Below are 17,690 nucleotides of genomic sequence, written 5' to 3' on the forward strand. Positions count from 1 at the left end.
CTGTGGCAATTGTGTTATAAAGTAACAGCAAGTAGTCTTATTTTTTTCTTTCATTTTGTTATGTTTTACCTGCATGTAATGTCTGTACCACATGTATGCCTGGTGCCCATGAAAACCAGAAGAGTGGTCAGATTCCCTGGAACTGGAGTTACAAAGGGTTGTTAACAAAGGTGTGGAGAATGGAGCCCTGGACCTTTGCAAGGAAAAACTGAGCTATCTCACTGAGCTATTTCTTGTTAGATTTATTTTGAAGTTGCTTATACACATTAAAAATACAGACAATGCAACGTACATAGTAAAAATTCTTCATTTCCATCTCTGACCTTTATCTTCCACGCCCCTCAGAGGCAATGCTATTAAATGCTTGTATGATCCTCCCAGTGTATTCAGTATTGTACTCTGAAGCTGGGTTGTAAGGATAGTTTTCCCCGTTCTCTGTTCTCTACTACATTTTTTCTTACATCCTGCTTTAGTCACCATTGAAGGCATAATCACATAGGAATTAAGAGCACAGTTTGTGTGCCCAAGGGAGCAAAATATGGGTAGCACAGGTAATTCAGTTGCAAGTTATAGTTACATTGCTAGGAGTTAAATCCTGACTGTGCCACTTGTTAGTTGTGTAACTGAGACAAGTCACTGAACGATCTGTACCCCAGTTTTCACTGAAAAGGGAATGAAAATTTCTTTTCTGCAAGTTCTGTTGTCTCAGTGAACTTTGGTTTGGTCTGTGGTAACTTATCTACTCTCTCCACAAATTGCATATAATTTTGTTTTACTAACATGTAAAGTGATAGAACACACCATCATTCCTTCACTTTGGCACCTAAACTATAGATTTGAACAGCTAAATATCTGTAAAATGAATTATGTAAGTGCAAAGGAATAGTACTTGTCATTTTTTATTTTTGTATTTTTTTTAAGTTTACTAGCCACATTAACAGAAACATTTCCTCCTCTACAGAACTACTTGACTCTTCTGGATGATGAGGATCATAGGTTGGAATATTTGAAAATCCAAGATGAGCAGCACCTGGTAATTGAAGGTACAAAATAGAAATACACATCTATATTAGATGGGGCAGGGGCAGTTGTAGTAGTGGTGATGTACGTGGAGGAGTGTTTCATTTTGTTAATGGGTTTTTGAGGGGTTTGGGGAAAGAGACTTGTGGGGGAGGGTTGTTGTTGTTTTATATTTTTGAGGCAGTCTCTTGTAGCCCAAACTGGCCTTGAACTTCACTGAATAGATAAAGACCTTTGACTTCTGATCCTCCTGCCTCTGCCTCTCAAATGATGTCATAGATTGAGTTTTAGTTTAGGGTAAGACTTTACAGAATTACTCACTAGGAATCCCATTTTACGTTTTTTCTCAAGATAGCATTATATTCCTTATATGTTAAAGCAGACCCACTGAGTCCCTAGTGTGTTTCTTACCTACCGGATTGTTTCTAAAGAGTGGCCTGTCTATATGTAGCCTTAGGCTGACCAAGGAAGGAAAAAGTGGGTGGCAACAGGTAAATTCAGTTGCAAGTTATGAAATTTTATAAAATGTTTTTACTCCCACTTTAAGTTTGAGTGAGGATACCAACATTTCCCCCCAATACTGGGGATTGAACTTAGAATCTCATGCATTTTAGGCATCCCACCCACTTAAGTTTTGTTCCCAGCTCCTCTCTTAGATTCCACTATTCATCAGCTACTTTGGCACTCACCCATAATTTACACATGGCACATTCATGTTGAAATTATGGTGTCTTTCCCCATAATGACTCATGAAAACATTGCTAGTTGCATGTGATGAAATTAGTGAATTACCTCAGCGATTGTTAATGTAACAAAAAGATTTTCATATTTCTGATTTTTTTTTGTTTATTTTTTTTTGTTTGGGTTTTTTTTTTTTGTTGTTGTTGTTGTTGTTTGTTTGTTTTTTGTTTTTTGGAGACAAGGTTTCTCTCTGTAACAGCCCTGGCTGTCCTGGAACTCTCTTTGTAGACCAGGCTGGCCTTGAACTCACAAAGTTCTGCCTCAGCTCCGCCCCCCAAACCCCAAGTGCTAGAATTAAAGGTGTGCCACCACTGCCCAGCCTGGAATGTATGAATCTGACTCCTGCTCTACATAAAATCAACCTTAGTTGTAATCCCAGAACTCAGGAAGTGAAGTCCAGTTATCTTTGGCTACACATGGCAAGTCTGTGGCCAGCCTGGTCTAAAATTTACTTGATTTTTTTTTTTAAGCTCTGATAATAGAAATAACTATTTTTTTTAACGTTGTAATCAAATGACTATGAATAGTATGAATAAGAAGTTAATACATTCCAATCTGTCTTTCCAGTTCGAAACAAAGATATGAGCTGGCCTGAAGAAATGTCCTTTATAGCAAATAGTAGCAAAATAGATAGACATAAAGGTAAGTCCGTATATTATTTTTACAGACTTACTTTGTTGTCGTTGGAGACACTCTCACTGTGTCGTCTAGGCTGGGCTTGAACACTTGAACTTGATCCTCCTGTCACCTCTGGAGAGGCCACCAAATTTGACTCTAAATTAGTTTGTATACTGGTTGTGGTAATATACTTTTGTAACCACAACTCTTGAGATAAATCATAAAGCAGAGATCCAGAGCAGTCTGGGCTCAAAGTAAAGCTCTGTCTCCAAACAAAAAGTAAGGGTCAGGATGTTAACTCAGATTGTGAAATACATAGCATACAACTGTGAGGATCCAAGTTTAGATTCCCAGCACCCATGTAGAAATTCAGGCACTGCGGTACACACCTATAATCTCAGCACAGGGGAGAGAAAAATAGAAGGGTTCCTGGCCAGGCAGCCCACCCAATTAGTGAGTTCCAGGTTTAGTAGGAGACCCTATCACAGAAAGTAAAATGGAGGAAGAAACCCACATCAACTTCTGGTCTTCAAATGCCCACATAAATACACATACAAATAATTATTCACATACATAATTTTTTTTGTTTTAAAAACAGAGTCTTGTGGGAAGTGTTGGGGTGGATATGACCAAAATACATTATATACATAATATAAAATTTTCAAAAAATATTTTTTTAATTTCTGAAGTTTATTTTTTTACTTTATGTGTATAGGTGTTTTTTACAAGTATGTCTGTGCACCACAGGTGTCCCTTAGGGTTCAGCATTAACAGATCCCTGGGGCTGGGACAGTTATGAACCTCCACATATGTGCTCTTCACTACTAAGCCATCTGAACCATCCCTCAAAAAAATAAATTGTTTTCAATTTCTTTTTCTTTTTAAATCTAAAGTCTTACTCTGTAACCCAGGCTACATGATTTTTCTAGGGCAGCCTCCCTAGTGCTAGGATCATAGGTATGTACAACTGTGCCCAGCATAAAGTCATCCTTGGAGAACTTAATTCTCGGGTGTTTTTCTTGTTGTCTTAAACAGGGTCTCATATTGAATTCCTAATCTTCCTGCTTCCACCTCCCAGGTGTTGGGATTATGAGCATGTGCTACCGTGCCTACCACCAGATACCAGTATCCACACAATTAAAAACAACACTTGGCCATTTCTAGGTTACAAATGAACAAGGATCATCTTGCTTGCCAAAGAAACTCCATAAAAAACTGATGTAAAAGACATGATTAAAAATTGTTTTAAGAGCTGGAGAGATGGCTCAGCAGTTAACAGCACTGACTATTCTTCCAGAGGTACTGAGTTCAATTCCCAGCAACCGCATGGTGGCTCCCAACTATCTGTAATGAGATCTGGCGCCCTCTTCTGGCATGCAGGCAGAACACTGTATACATAATAAATAAATCTTTAAAAAAAAAAATGTTTTAAGCCAAGTGGTGGTGGCGCACGCCTTTAATCCCAGAGGCCAGCCTAGTCTACAGAGCAAGTTCCAAAGCAGCCAAGGCTACATAGAGAAACCCTGTCTCGAAAAACCAAAAAAAAAAAAAGGAAAGTAAGGTTAAAGAAAAAACTTTGACCTTTCATCCAACTAACAGAATTTTAAAATCACCATATTCAGAAGCCAGTGTGGTGACACATGCCTATAATGCCAGTACATGGAAGGTTAGTGCGGGAGGATTCCTAGTCTGAGACCAACCTCTGATACTAAATAAGTTTCTGTCAAAAGAGAAAGAAAAAAAAAAAACTCAATTGAATACAAGTAACCATTCCACAGCATGTTGCTATAGCTAGGCTTTTGTCTCATTATTTGTTGCAGTTCCCACAGAAAAGGGAGCCACAGGTCTGAGTAACCTGGGAAACACATGCTTCATGAACTCAAGCATCCAGTGTGTTAGTAACACACAACCACTGACACAGTATTTTATCTCAGGGAGACATCTTTATGAACTCAACAGGTAATCTTTTTGACCCACGGGCTTTGGGTCAAAGTTTATCCTTTGTAGTTTTGATCTGAATCCAATATTGCTTAAATCTCCTCTTCCTTTAACTTGAAGGAGAAAATGTTATTTCATTGCCTTATTGAATATGACTTAAGGGCCAAGGGATATGTCTCTTGATAGGTAGTTTTATGCCCATGTGATTGTAAATTATGGAGAATCTTTGGCAACAAATTTCCCTCTCAAACTTCTAGGACAAATCCCATTGGTATGAAAGGTCATATGGCTAAATGCTATGGCGATTTGGTGCAGGAACTTTGGAGTGGAACTCAGAAGAATGTTGCCCCATTAAAGCTTCGGGTAAGCAGACTAAAATAATATGAAAATATGTAATTCTCTAATAATTCTCTTATCACTGTTTGCACATTTTCTCTATTTAAACTTTTTTAATCAATTTTTAAAATTTCACTAAGTATCCTAGATACCCAAATTTTATGTGTTCAAATAAATGCAAAATACTGCTGTGTATGTAATGAACAGGAAGAAAAGATCAAAGAAACAGTACCTCTTTGAGACATTGTTCATTTTACAGATTTACCAACTGCTTTACTTGTATGAAGAGTAAGCCCTTTTGGTACTCCTTGACTGCTAGCATAGGCCACCTAATTATACCTGATAGATTTTTTTTTCTGCATTGCTAAGATAATTCATTTGTAAATCCTGATAGTTAAACACTATGCTTTTTTTTTTTTTGGCCTGTAACAATAAAACCTAAAATATAACAAGATCAGATAACTAAAAGAAAATATTTGTATAGACTAGGAAATTTTTCAGGATGATCCGTTGCCATTCTATAAATACAAATTCATCAATATAAATTATCTGTGTGAATAAAGAACTGTTTGCTTCAGTGGTGTCTTAGGGGTTTCTATTGCTGTGATGAGACATCATGACCACAGCAACTCTTATAAAGGAAAACATTTAATTGGGGCTGGCGTACAGTTCAGAGGTCTTGTCCAATTATTATCATGGTAGAAAGCGTGGTGGCACACAGACCAACATAGTACTGGAGAGGTGGCTGAGAGTTCTACAGCTGGATCAGCAGGTAGAAGCAAGAGAGGGACACTGCAGCTGGCTTGAGCTGAAACCTCACATCCCACTGCCAGTGACACATCTCCAGCAAGGCCACACCCACCCCAACAAGGCCACACCCCTAATAGTGCCACTCCCTATAGGCCTTTGGGGGCCGTTTTCAGTCAGACCACCACAGATGGTAGCAGACTGGGAAACATCATTGGCCAAAATGCCTGTCATTTTTTTGGTCACTTAACATTAAAGTTAGAGTAAATTCTTATCCAGAATTTGTTTGCTGAAATAGAGAAAGACTAAATTTTGTGCCATTTACTTTCTTTCTGATGTTTATCTATCATTGAATTATGGAACATGCTTGTTCCAAATTTTATAGGATAGGAAATAATGACAGCTACTCCTCATTTTTATAGTGGACAATAGCAAAATATGCTCCCAGGTTTAATGGGTTCCAGCAACAAGACTCCCAAGAACTTCTGGCTTTCCTCTTGGATGGTCTTCATGAAGATCTCAACCGAGTCCATGAGAAGCCATATGTGGAACTAAAAGACAGTGATGGACGACCCGACTGGGAAGTGGCTGCAGAGGTTTGTTAGAGTGTCTTTTGTTGTTTTTAAAGGGTCTTGTGTTCTACTGACTTAGCTCAGCACCTTTTTTTAATGCCTTTTGGTGGATAAACTGAGCAGTGTATGTGTGCCCAGGCAATGTAGAGATTAGAGGTTCAAGTTAGATGTCTTCTTAATCTATGTCCCACCTTGTTTTTGAGATGTGTCTCTCACTGAACCTGTAGTTCACTGATTTGGCAGACTAGCTAGCCAGCAGGCTCTAGGGATCCTCCTGTCTCCACCTCCCCAGTGCTAGGATTACAGGCATACACCTAGGTTAACACTGAGTCTGTCTGTGTTTTGTTGGCCAACTATTCCTGAGCATGTGCCTGCCATGGGATATGGTTAACATACCCAGTGTCACTCCGTTCAAGAAAACTAGTTTTGACACTCCTATCAGCTATCAACTGCACATTGGGCCTTGGATTTTATGCCCTCTTCCCCTTGTCTGGTTTGAACTTAGGCAGATCTTGTGTGTGCTATCACAGTTTCTGTGAGTTTGAATGTGCATTCAGCCATGTTGTATCTGGAAAACACTGTTTCCTTGAATGCATCTTCCACCTCTATATCTTATCATCTTTCTGCCCCATCTTCCTCATAGATCCCTGAGCCTGAAGAGGAGGGGTGTGATAAAGATATTCTATTTAGGGATGAGTGCTCCAGAGTCTCTCAATCTATGCATGTTGTTCCATTGTGGATCCTCTGTCTTAATTCCCATCTACTTCAAGAAGAGGCTTCTCTGATGAGGGTTTATCAAGGCACTGATCTATGGGTATAGCAATATGTTGTTAGGACTCATTTTATTGCTATGTTCATTTAGTAGAAAACTGTAGGTTTTCCCATAGTACCTATCACCTACCTAGTCTCAGATCCTTGACCTCATTAACAGTGTCAAATATGGGTTCCATCTCATGGGGCAGGCCTTATGTACAATCAAAAGGTGGGTTGGTCACCCTCAAAACATTTGTGCCACTATTGCATGAATGGGTATATCTGGCAGGCAAGTCACTATTATAGTTCACAAGGTTCATAGCTGAGTAAGATTGATGATTACTTTTCTCTTCTGGTAGTGTGTATAGTGCCTTCTGGTATTATAAACACAAGTTAGTAAAGGTGAAGCTTAGAGTTAAGTACTAACTCAATTTCTCCATGTTCAGTGACATAACTCTGTGATAACTTCAGGTTGTAGAGGGTAACAAATCGTAGTGGCAGTAACTGTGATGTTTGGCGGAGTCTATGAGACCTCTTTGGCCAACAATTCAAAAAGATATAACCCATTCCTGGATCTACAGGTTTTATTTGGTAGTATATGGTGTGTAGTTGGGTCTCTTTATATAGCCCTGGAACTTGCTGTGTTGACCAGGCTGGCCTCAGACTCACAGAGGAGATCTGCTTGCTCTGCCTCCAGAGTGCTAGGATTAAAGATGTACACAAACCATGCCTTCCTTGGTTTTGAGTTTCTTATAAAAGCAATAAATACAATGTTCAGACCACAAATACATGTGGCACAATTTAAATTTGAACAAGAGTTTTCTGTGGTTAGAGTTTAAATCCAATGTACTTAACCAGTATTTTTAGATTGTGTTTGAATTTTGAAAATAAAATTTTGTTTTTCCTTCATAGGCCTGGGACAACCATCTAAGGAGAAATAGATCAATTGTTGTGGACTTGTTCCATGGTCAGCTAAGATCCCAAGTGAAATGCAAGACATGTGGGCATATAAGTGTCCGATTCGACCCTTTCAATTTTTTGTCTTTGCCACTTCCAATGGACAGTTATATGCATTTAGAAATAACAGGTAGGTCACAGAGTTCTGAAGAAAACGATTCATTTTCATTACTTTCCAGTCTGAATTTATAGTTTGTTTGCAATGAGTTCTCATAAATATGAGTAGGCAGCATGTTATAATTAAGCACTCCACATTAAGGCACAATTTCAGGTTCCAAAGATTTGGAGCATGGGCCCATTTTTTGTGCTCATTGATGCTTTCCTTAATTCCGGTCATAGCAGAAACTCTTTGAAAAGCTTGTAAAGCCAATCAGACTTCTTTATCAGATAAATATAAAAAAATTCTTTTTTTCACTCAGTATTATTCCTAAGTTTTATTTTATCATTTACATATAAAAAATTCTAGGCTAAAATATTTGCTATTTACAAGTCAGATATATCTGTTGTGGTATTATGTAACACTTTCATCGTAACCTGAATTTTACTAATAAAAAGTCTTTTTTCTTTACTAGTAATTAAATTAGATGGTACTACCCCAATACGATATGGACTAAGACTGAATATGGATGAAAAGTACACAGGTTTGAAAAAGCAGCTAAGTGATCTCTGTGGACTTAAATCAGAACAAATCCTTCTTGCAGAAGTACATAGTTCCAACATAAAGGTAATATTAATTGTTCTTTCTCAGAAATCTGATTCTATTCTTCAAAGATAGGTTTCTCAGTGACTTCAGATATTATATTAATGTCTTAGTATTCTATTGCTGGGCTCCCACAGTCCACATCATCACTCAGCACCACTGTCTTCCAAGCTCCTACTAGAATGGCCCATTAAGCCCTGCTTAAAGCATTTCAACTGCTTTGCTAATCCAAATTTCCAAAGTTCACATTCTGCAAACAAGCAGAATGGTCAGGCCCATCACAGCAATCCCCCACTCCTTGTACCAGTTGGTGTTTTGCTGTGAAGAGACACCATGACCAAGGCAACTCTTATAAAAGAAGGCATTTAATTGAAGCTTGTTTACAGTTTCCGAGGTTTAGTCCACTATCATCATCTCAAGGAGCATGGTGGCATCTCGAATATTATTAAAGACCAGCCTTAATAATCTTCTTCCCAGGGGCCCAGAAGAGAAGCTTCGAATGGCGAGAATTATTTTTGGGAAATAAATCTAAGTACACCAAGCTCTTAGTCCTTTTACTTTATTCCTCTGGGATAAAATCCTATCTACACAGCTTCAGTTCTGTTCTCGTGCCTGGCTCCTTTCTTGCCTGATTTCTCTCTACATTTATCTGCTGTCCCCTCTAAGTTCTTTCTTAATTCTCTTATCTTAGTTCTGCCCCATCTTGGTCATTCTCATCTCATTCCTCCCCATCTGGCTCTTCCTCATCTTCCATCTCATTCTTCTAGTTCTCCAGTCAAAATCCCCAAAATCCTCTCTAAGTTCCTGAGGTTTACAGTTATATACCCATGCAATAGCAGTGCTCTAGCCAAAGCAAGATCACCAGACTTGAATTCTTACAGGGTCATAAAGGCAGACAAGAGTTTTCCTCAGGCAGTGACTGACAGGCTTTCTTTTACAACCCAAAAGGGGAGTGGTAAAGGAGGAGATCAACTAAGAGCTAAAATTGGTTAAGATATCAGAAGAAGGGAATTTATGTGCTCAAACTACATTCCTAGCGGTGGTTAGGTAAATGTTAGGAGTCTATAATGTTAGTATAAATACCACTAAGGCTGTATAAGAAAGGAGGGTCTGAGCTTAATTTACCTTAATTCAGGAGATTGTTTGGCCTTGGATGCTTGATAGTTATTTCAGATGAAATACACTGTTAGGAGTTCTTGGAAGCATACATAGCATACAAGGAAATCATTGCAGGAATTGGCTAATTATGTACAAAAGCTAAAATATCACCAAGACTTCTTAGCCATGGTTTGACCTTCGGAGACGTCCTTGACCTTTCCAAGTAGTAGTTTTTGTGATAGTAGCTGAATTCCATTACATTTTCCTGCTGCCTGCCTGCAGCAGTGGCACACAAGCAGATATGTTGCTGGAGAAGTAGCTGAGAGTTCTACATCCTGATCAGCAGGCATTGAGAAGAGAGAGTGACAATGGGCCTGGCTTGGGTTTTTGAAACCAAAAATCCACCCCCCAGTGACACACTACCTCCAACAAGGCCACACCTCCTTATCCTTCTCCAATAATTCCTCTCCTTAATGACTAAACATTAAAATATATAAGCCTATGGGGACCATTCTTATTCAAACCACCACACTTAAAATAATCAAGGGAGATACAAAACAACAAAAACAAGGGCCAGTGAGATGGCTGAGTGGGTAAAGGTGCTTATCCCCAAGTCTGATGACCTGAGTTAATTCCCTAGGACCCACATGGTAGACATGGTAGCTGCCTCCTGAAAGTTGTCCTCTGACTTCCACACATGGGCTGTAGTGTGTGTGTTTGCACACACACACACACAAAAACCAGAACAAAAAATATGTATATATCATTCTCCCTCTCCCTTCCTCCTTTCCTCTCTCCCTCCCTCTCTCCTTTTTTCTTTTTTGAGACATGGTCTCACTTCGAAACTCCAGCTGTCCTGGAGCTCACTATGTAGAACAGGCTGGTCTCAAACTCTTAAGAAATCCACTGGACTCTGCTGAGATTAAAGGCATTTGCCACCACCCCCAGATTGTATACCATTTTCTTTTCTTTTTTTTTTTTTAAATTTATTTATTTTTATTTTATGTGCATTGGTGTTCTGCCTGTGTGTATATCTGTGTGAGGGTGTCAGATCCCCTGGAACTGGGGTTACAGTTATGAGCTGCCATGTGAGTGTTGGTAATTGAACCAGGGTCCCCTGGAAGAACACCTTCTTAACAGCTGAGCCATATCTCCAGCCCCTGTATACCATTTTCAAATCAAGAAATTTGAAAGGGCTGTCTACCAGAACAGAGGAATAATAAATGATAGTGGCATTTTGAGATAAGGGAATTACCTAAGGCTGCTCATATAAAGGGTAGCTATTTTAATATATGGTTAAGTTTACCTACCAACTGTCCCTAGAATTTTTCTTCAGTTACTTTCTATATTTTTTAAATTTTTTATTCCTTTTTTTAATTTAACTTTATTTTTAATTTTGTGTGTGTGTGTGTGTGTGTGTGTGTATCTATGTGTGGGTATGTGCACTTGAGTAGAGGTGCCTTCAGAGGCCAGATCCCCCTGGAACTAGAGTTACCTGATATGGTTACTGGGAATTAAACTCAGGTCCTCTGGAGAAGTATGTGCTCTTAACCACTGAGCCATCTCTCCAGACTTCTTTTCTTTTTGATATAGGGGTATTTTGCCTACATATATGTTTTTGTACCATGTACATGTCTGGTGCCTGCAAAGGCCAGACCTGGATCTTCTGGAAGAGCAGCCAGTATTCTTAACAGCTACACCGTCTCTCCAGCTCTTCTATATTTATGAATATGTATTTATAAACATAGATCAGTCCTTTACACTAGAAGCTTTTGTTTTAGTCTCTTACCCAGTCACAGATCAAAGATATTCAAATAATAAAATACTGCACTGAACCATGTTTAGATTTTTTTCCTTGTCATTATTCCTTAAACAATAATCTTTACAACTGTGTATATCACATTTTTCCTGTTATGAATTATGTAATGGTTATTTGAATACAGTGGAAGATACGCATAAGCTATATGCAAATACTATTCCATTTTATAATCGATTTGCATCTACAGATCATGGTGTCTGAATATGCGCTACATATGTACCTGGTGCCTGTGGAGGTCAGAAGAGCAGTGAATCTCCTGGAACTGTAGTTTCTGATGGTTGTGAGCTACCATGTTAGTGCTAGGGTCCAGTTCTGGATCATCCACAAGAGCAGTTGTTTTTCATTGCTGAGCCATCTCTCCAGTCCCCTTTGTACTGTAGGTTTTACTTTTCAAAATGCTAAAGAATTAGAAAATAGGAAAATACAGCTGTGGAGGCAGAGGCAGGTGAATCTGGTCTACAGAACAAGTTCCATGACAACTGGGGCTACACAGAGAAACCATGTCTCAAAAAACAAACAGAAAAAAAAAAGAAAGAAAATTCACCTTTCTCCTACCTTCTAATCACTATGATTACAGATTCGTGCCCTTTGAACAGAGCCCTACCGGATTGACATTTTTATTATTGTTGTTTTCTTGAAACAGAGTCTCACTGTATGTAGCCTTGGCTGGCCTGCATCTTACTATGTAGATCAGGCCAGCCTTGAACTCACAGAGATTTGCCAGTCTCTTCTAGGATTAAAGGTGTGTGCCACCATACCCAGGCTGCATTAATTTTTGGTTTTTTTCGGGACAGGGTTTCTCTGTGTAGCTTTGGTGCTGTCCTGGAACTTGCTCTGTAGACCAGGCTGGACTTGAACTCACAGAGATCTACCTAGCTCTGCCTCCCGAGTGCTGGGATTAAAGGCGTGTACCACCACCACCCAGCTTTTTTTTTTTTTTAATATATATATATATATATATATAGTGAGAGAGAGAGAGTAAAGAGATCTGTTGGGGTTTGCAGTTTAGTTAGTTGAGACAAAAGGTAAAACTTTTAATCACCCACAGTATACATCCTTCCCATGTATAGGAATAAGAGTTTTCTTGGGGGGGGGGGTGAGTTATGAGTTACTTTATCCAACATTCATCTTTAGTTGGCCAAGGACGATTGTTTTACTGATGTGGTGGTGCATATTTTTTTTTTTTTTTTGATTTTTTCGAGACAGGGTTTCTCTGTGTAGCTTTGCGCCTTTCCTGGAACTCGCTTTGGAGACCAGGCTGGCCTCGAACTCACAGAGATCCACCTGCCTCTGCCTCTCAAGTGCTGGGATTAAAGGCATGCGCCACCACCGCCCAGCTGGTGGTGCATATCTTTAATCCCAGCAGAAGTAGAAGCAGGCAGATCTCTGTGAGCTCAAGGCTAACTTGCTCTACATGGTGAGTTCCTGAGTTCCAGAACAGCTAGAGCTACATAGTGAAACCTTGTCTCAAAAAAAAAAAAAAGCTGTACATCACAGGGATAATTTTTCTAGTTTATCTAAAACCTTCCTTTCTTTCTTTTTTTTTTTTTTTCTTTTTTTTTTTCTTTTTTGTAGAACTTCCCTCAGGACAACCAAAAAGTTCGACTCTCAGTGAGTGGATATTTGTGTGCATTTGAAATTCCCATTCTTGCATCTCCAGTCTCAGCATGTAGTCCAATACAAACAGGTAAGGTAGAACTAGACTTAATTTTCAGGATCTCAGTATTAAACTTTGGTCTAGGGCCAGCAAAATAGCTCAGCTTGATAAAGGGACTTGCAGCTAAGCCTGATCCAAGCCTGATGACTTGAGTTCAATCCTCAGGACTCGCATGGTGGATGGAGAGAACTGACTCCTTTAAATTGTTCTCTGACTTCCACATGCATGCTGTGGCATGTGCTTGTGCACACATACATGGATACATACATAAGTGTAATAAAATTTGGTCTAAGAATTAATATATACTGTTTGTTTGTTTTCTGAAACAGGGTTTCTCTGTGTATCCCTTGCTGTCCTGGAACTCTCTCTGTAGACCAGGCTGGCCTTGAATCATAGAGATCTGAGTGCTGGGATTAAAATCACAGCAGAAACCTTTGCCTGGAGCTTTTTGTAGGAATTCTAATAATCATTTGACTCAGATTTTTCTTTTGATTGATGAGGAATCTAAAGTTCAGAAACGGTAAATAAGCAAGCTAAGTAGGTAGCTCTTAGCTCATATACATACCATTAATATTCACATCTCTTTTAACTCTTTTTGTAATGGTAAGATGGTACAGATAGTATGAAAGGAACATACTACCAGAAAATATAAACAATAAATTTAGTAAATAGGAATTTGTCTGTCTGGTTATTACACATGCTTTAATATGGTTGGTCATTCAGTCCTTTGGGCTTCATATACTTTGTCCTTTTGTTGTGGTGCTAAGTGTCTAACCTAAGGTCTTAGACATGCTAGGTCAGTGTTATACTATACCTCTTGGTAGCATTTTGTGTAAGAGTATTTTCCTGAGAAGATCCCACATACACATGTCTACTAACCCCAAAAAGTAAAAGCATGAGATCAGAAGAAATGACTGCACCAAAGTCCAATTTGGTGAACCAGTGAGTTTGTATTGGGGTTACTCACAGGAATGTGGGGGAGGGCTTACTTACAGGAGCAGAGATGACTCAAAAAAGCAGCTCATCACCAAGAAGCCCTCCATAACCCTAGTGAAGATTCACGAACCCTGTATCCCTGGGGCTCTCTGCACAGCTTGAGGCAGCTCCCACAGTCCGAGAAATCTCTACACCAGCATCTTAGCTGTTCAGAGTCTCCTTCCCCACACTAAATTACTGCTTTTATAAGGCTGTAAAGGGGCCTCCCGGAGTTTCACAAGTTCCCACTTTGTCAGGTGACATTTTATTTGTTGCCTGATCTCCTGAGCCTTCCCCTTTCCTCTTGGGAAAATGTTTCAGTTGAGAGGAAAAATGATATACAATATAGCCCTTAGTTTTTTGACACAATTGTTAACACTGTGTATCTCAGATTTGCCCAGATCTCACTGTTTAGTCCAAGATACCATCAAACTCATGATCCTCCTGCTTCTGGCTTCCAAGTGCAGAGATTACAAGTGTAAACCATTATGCCCAGGGATTCTTCCTTGACAGCTTACTATTAGGTTAATTCTCCTACTATAAAGGACTTCCTAAGAAGTGAAGCTCCTCTCACTGGCATGTAACAGTTATGGTGATGGTGAGTTAGTAGATAATTTCATGTTCTCTATTTAGAATGTCTCTGTTTGATAGGACTTTGCAATGATGGAAACTAGCATCTCTGTTCTCCAATACAGTGTCCATCACTTGCATGGGCTATTGAGCACTTGAAATATAATTATTTAGACTAAGCCTTAGTCACTAAGGGAATGCATTTTTATCTTTGTTTTCATTTAAAAATTAACAGTTGGCTTAGGGCCAGATTGAATAGAATATTTTGAGAATAGGAAATTTTAGAGGAAAGAGAAAATGAATGGTAGAGATATTTGTGTTCCACATGATACTCTTGGGATTGCTGCAGAAGCACTACTTAACAGTTACCATACTTCTCTTTCTTTGTCCTTTAGTCATAAGTGTGAGTTATAAAAATAAATTCTAGGGCAGTGGTGATGCATGCCTTTAATCCCAGCACTCGGGAAGCAGAGGCAGGCGGATCTCTGTGAGTTCGAGATCAGCCTAGTCTACAGAGTGAGATCCAGGACAGGCACCAAAACAACACAGAAACCCTGTCTTGAAAAAAAATAAATAAAAATAAAAATAAAATAAATAAATTCTAGACTTTAAATTTACCAATAAATAGAATTGTTTGTTGGTCTGTGAGTTTTCCCTGTGCTGAATTAGGGGAGTCTACACTGTCAATGTTCAAAACACTTAATACTTAAGAAAAGAAAATGATGGTGATACAAGGTTATGATACTGTGCACATCTCTAAATTTATAGATTGCTCCTCTTCTCCATCTACAAATGGACTGTTCACTCTGACTACCAATGGGGACCTGCCTCGACCTATATTCATCCCCAATGGAATGCCAAGTACAGTTGTACCATGTGGAACTGAGAAGAACGTCACAAATGGAGTGGTGAATGGTCATATGCCACCTCTTCCTGATGACCCATTTACAGGCTACATCATTGCAGTCCATCGAAAAATGGTTAGTTAAATGTTGGGCAAGTTATTATTGGTCCTATCAACTATCACTGGTGAAATGCAACCATTTTGTCTCTTCCACAGCTTTCTTTTTTTTTTTAAATTTTTTTTTAAAGATTTATTTATTCATCATGTATATGGCCTGCAGGCCAGAAGAGGGCACCAGATCTCATTACAGATGGTTGTAAGCCACCATGTGGTTGCTGGGAATTGAACTCAGGACCTCTGGAAGAATAGTCAGTGCTCTTAACCTCTGAGCCATCTCACCAGCCCTCCACATCTTTCTTAAATGTACTCTCATTCTATCATATATGCTTATGTAGGTGTTAGAACCAGGATTCCTTGTCATATGTGGCTGCTATTATATGAAATGACATTCCTTATTGTTAAGAGGCAGCAGAATGATAGATGGAGCACTGGAGAGGCTGAGGCAGGAGAATCATGATTTGGAGGCCAGCCTGGGTTACATAGCAAGTAAAGGCTAACCTGAGCTAAATATTAAGACCGTGTCTCAAACATACAAAAAATAAAAGAGTGAACTGGCTAGCCAGTATACCCACGTACTGCTTTCTTCTAGAATGTGTGTCCTACATGTATAGACTTATCTCTGCCATGTAAATGTGAGCACCTTTGGAAAAGGTTTATTGTTGTCATTGTGTGGTTTTTTGGAGGACACAAAAATGTTCTTTGACAAGTTTTTTTTTGTAATTCCTCCCTTGCTAAACTAGCCTTCCATTGAAGGCTAACTTGTTAATTTTTTTCTGATTAAAAAAAAGTGAGGGTGGGACTGGAGAGGTGATTCATTGGTTAAGAGCACTAGCAGTTTATGACCTATTGTAACTATAGTTCCAGGAGACCCAGTGTCCTCTTCTGGCCTCCATGGGCACTGCATGCATGTGGTACACAGACATATATGCAGGAAAAACACCCATACACGTAAAATAAAATAAAATAAAAATAAATCTTTTTTTAATTTATTTTTATTTCATGTGCATGGGTGTTTTGCCTGCATTTTGTCTAATCCTGGAGTTACAGACAGTTGTGAGCTGCCGTGTGGGTGCTGGGAATCGATCCCGGGTCCTCTGGAAGAACAGTCAATGCTCTTAACTGCTGAGCCATCTCTCCAAGTCCCCTCCACTTTTTTTTTTTTTTTTTTTTTTTTTTTTAAAGATTTATTTATTTACTATGTATACAGTGTTCTGTCTGCATGTATTCCTGCACACCAGAAGAGGGCACCAGATCTCATTACAGATGGCTGTGAGCCACCATGTGGTTGCTGGGAATTGAACTCAGGACCTCTGGAAGAGCAGCCAGTGCTCTTAACCTCTGAGTCATCTCTCCAGCCCCACTTTTTTTTTTAAAGGTTTGAGAGGAGGAGGTTAATGAGATGGCTCAGTGGTTACAGCACTTGCCTAGCAAGCATGAGGACAAGTTAAGAGTTTGGATTCCCAGAACCTGTGTAAATGCCACGTGGGGGTCTCGGCCAGCTTGTCATTTCAGCTCAGAAGACAGAGACAGGAAGTCCCCAGGATAAGCTGGTTAGCAAGACTAGCTGTATTGCAAACTCCAGATTTAATTAAGAGAACCTGCCTCAATTAACAGGTTTAAGAGTGGTCAAGGCTATTGGGCTATGGTGGTGCCTCTGAGAGACAGAGGCAGGCACGTCTTTGTGAGTTCAAGGTCAGCCTGGTCTACAGAGCCAGCTTGAGGTCAGCCAAAGCTACACAGAGAAACCCTGTCTCGATAAACAAAAACAAACGTAAAAGAGTGATCAAGGGTTGTTTCCAACATCAACCTTGGGCCTACACATGCACTCTCACACACACATGAAAGAGAAAAAAGAAAAAATTGAAAACTGTAAGTAAGTGATTGAGGTATAGTTGGGTACTCAGAAAAGGAGGATGAGCAATTGGGCTAGTAACTGAGCAACTATGTTATGGCTCTCATCCTGCTACTAAATAGCCATTGAGCCCTCTGAACTTTGCTGTCATCATTTTATAAAACAGAAGAGTTGGAGTGGGCACACATTTAATACCAGTACTCAGGAGGCAGAGGCAGGTGGATATCTTGGGAGTTTCAGGCCAGCCATGACACTAGAGACCCTGTCTCAAAAAAATAAAATAAGTAAAAGAGTTGGGTTGAGCCAGGCGGTAGTGGCGCACACCTTTAATCCCAGCACTTGGGAGGCAGAGCCAGGCGGATCTCTGTGAGTT

The 17,690-nt window shown here is 39.4% G+C and overlaps 1 protein-coding gene across 2 annotated transcripts in view; it reads left to right on the forward strand.

Annotated features, from left to right (window-relative positions):
* Positions 1-17,690, forward strand: part of Usp32 (ubiquitin specific peptidase 32) — a 162,635-nt gene that overhangs the window by 115,701 nt on the left and 29,244 nt on the right. For both annotated transcript variants that reach the window (XM_052755777.1, XM_052755776.1), the window contains 9 exons: positions 962-1,043; positions 2,329-2,403; positions 4,200-4,338; positions 4,575-4,680; positions 5,823-5,996; positions 7,638-7,812; positions 8,255-8,406; positions 12,875-12,986; positions 15,270-15,481. In XM_052755777.1, the coding sequence (XP_052611737.1) occupies positions 962-1,043; positions 2,329-2,403; positions 4,200-4,338; positions 4,575-4,680; positions 5,823-5,996; positions 7,638-7,812; positions 8,255-8,406; positions 12,875-12,986; positions 15,270-15,481 (1,227 nt within the window). The remainder of the gene's footprint in view (positions 1-961; positions 1,044-2,328; positions 2,404-4,199; positions 4,339-4,574; positions 4,681-5,822; positions 5,997-7,637; positions 7,813-8,254; positions 8,407-12,874; positions 12,987-15,269; positions 15,482-17,690) is intronic.

Source organism: Peromyscus californicus, unplaced genomic scaffold (assembly GCF_007827085.1).
Source record: "Peromyscus californicus insignis strain IS unplaced genomic scaffold, ASM782708v3 Scaffold_3__1_contigs__length_106647218, whole genome shotgun sequence".
Taxonomy (NCBI): domain Eukaryota; kingdom Metazoa; phylum Chordata; class Mammalia; order Rodentia; family Cricetidae; genus Peromyscus; species Peromyscus californicus.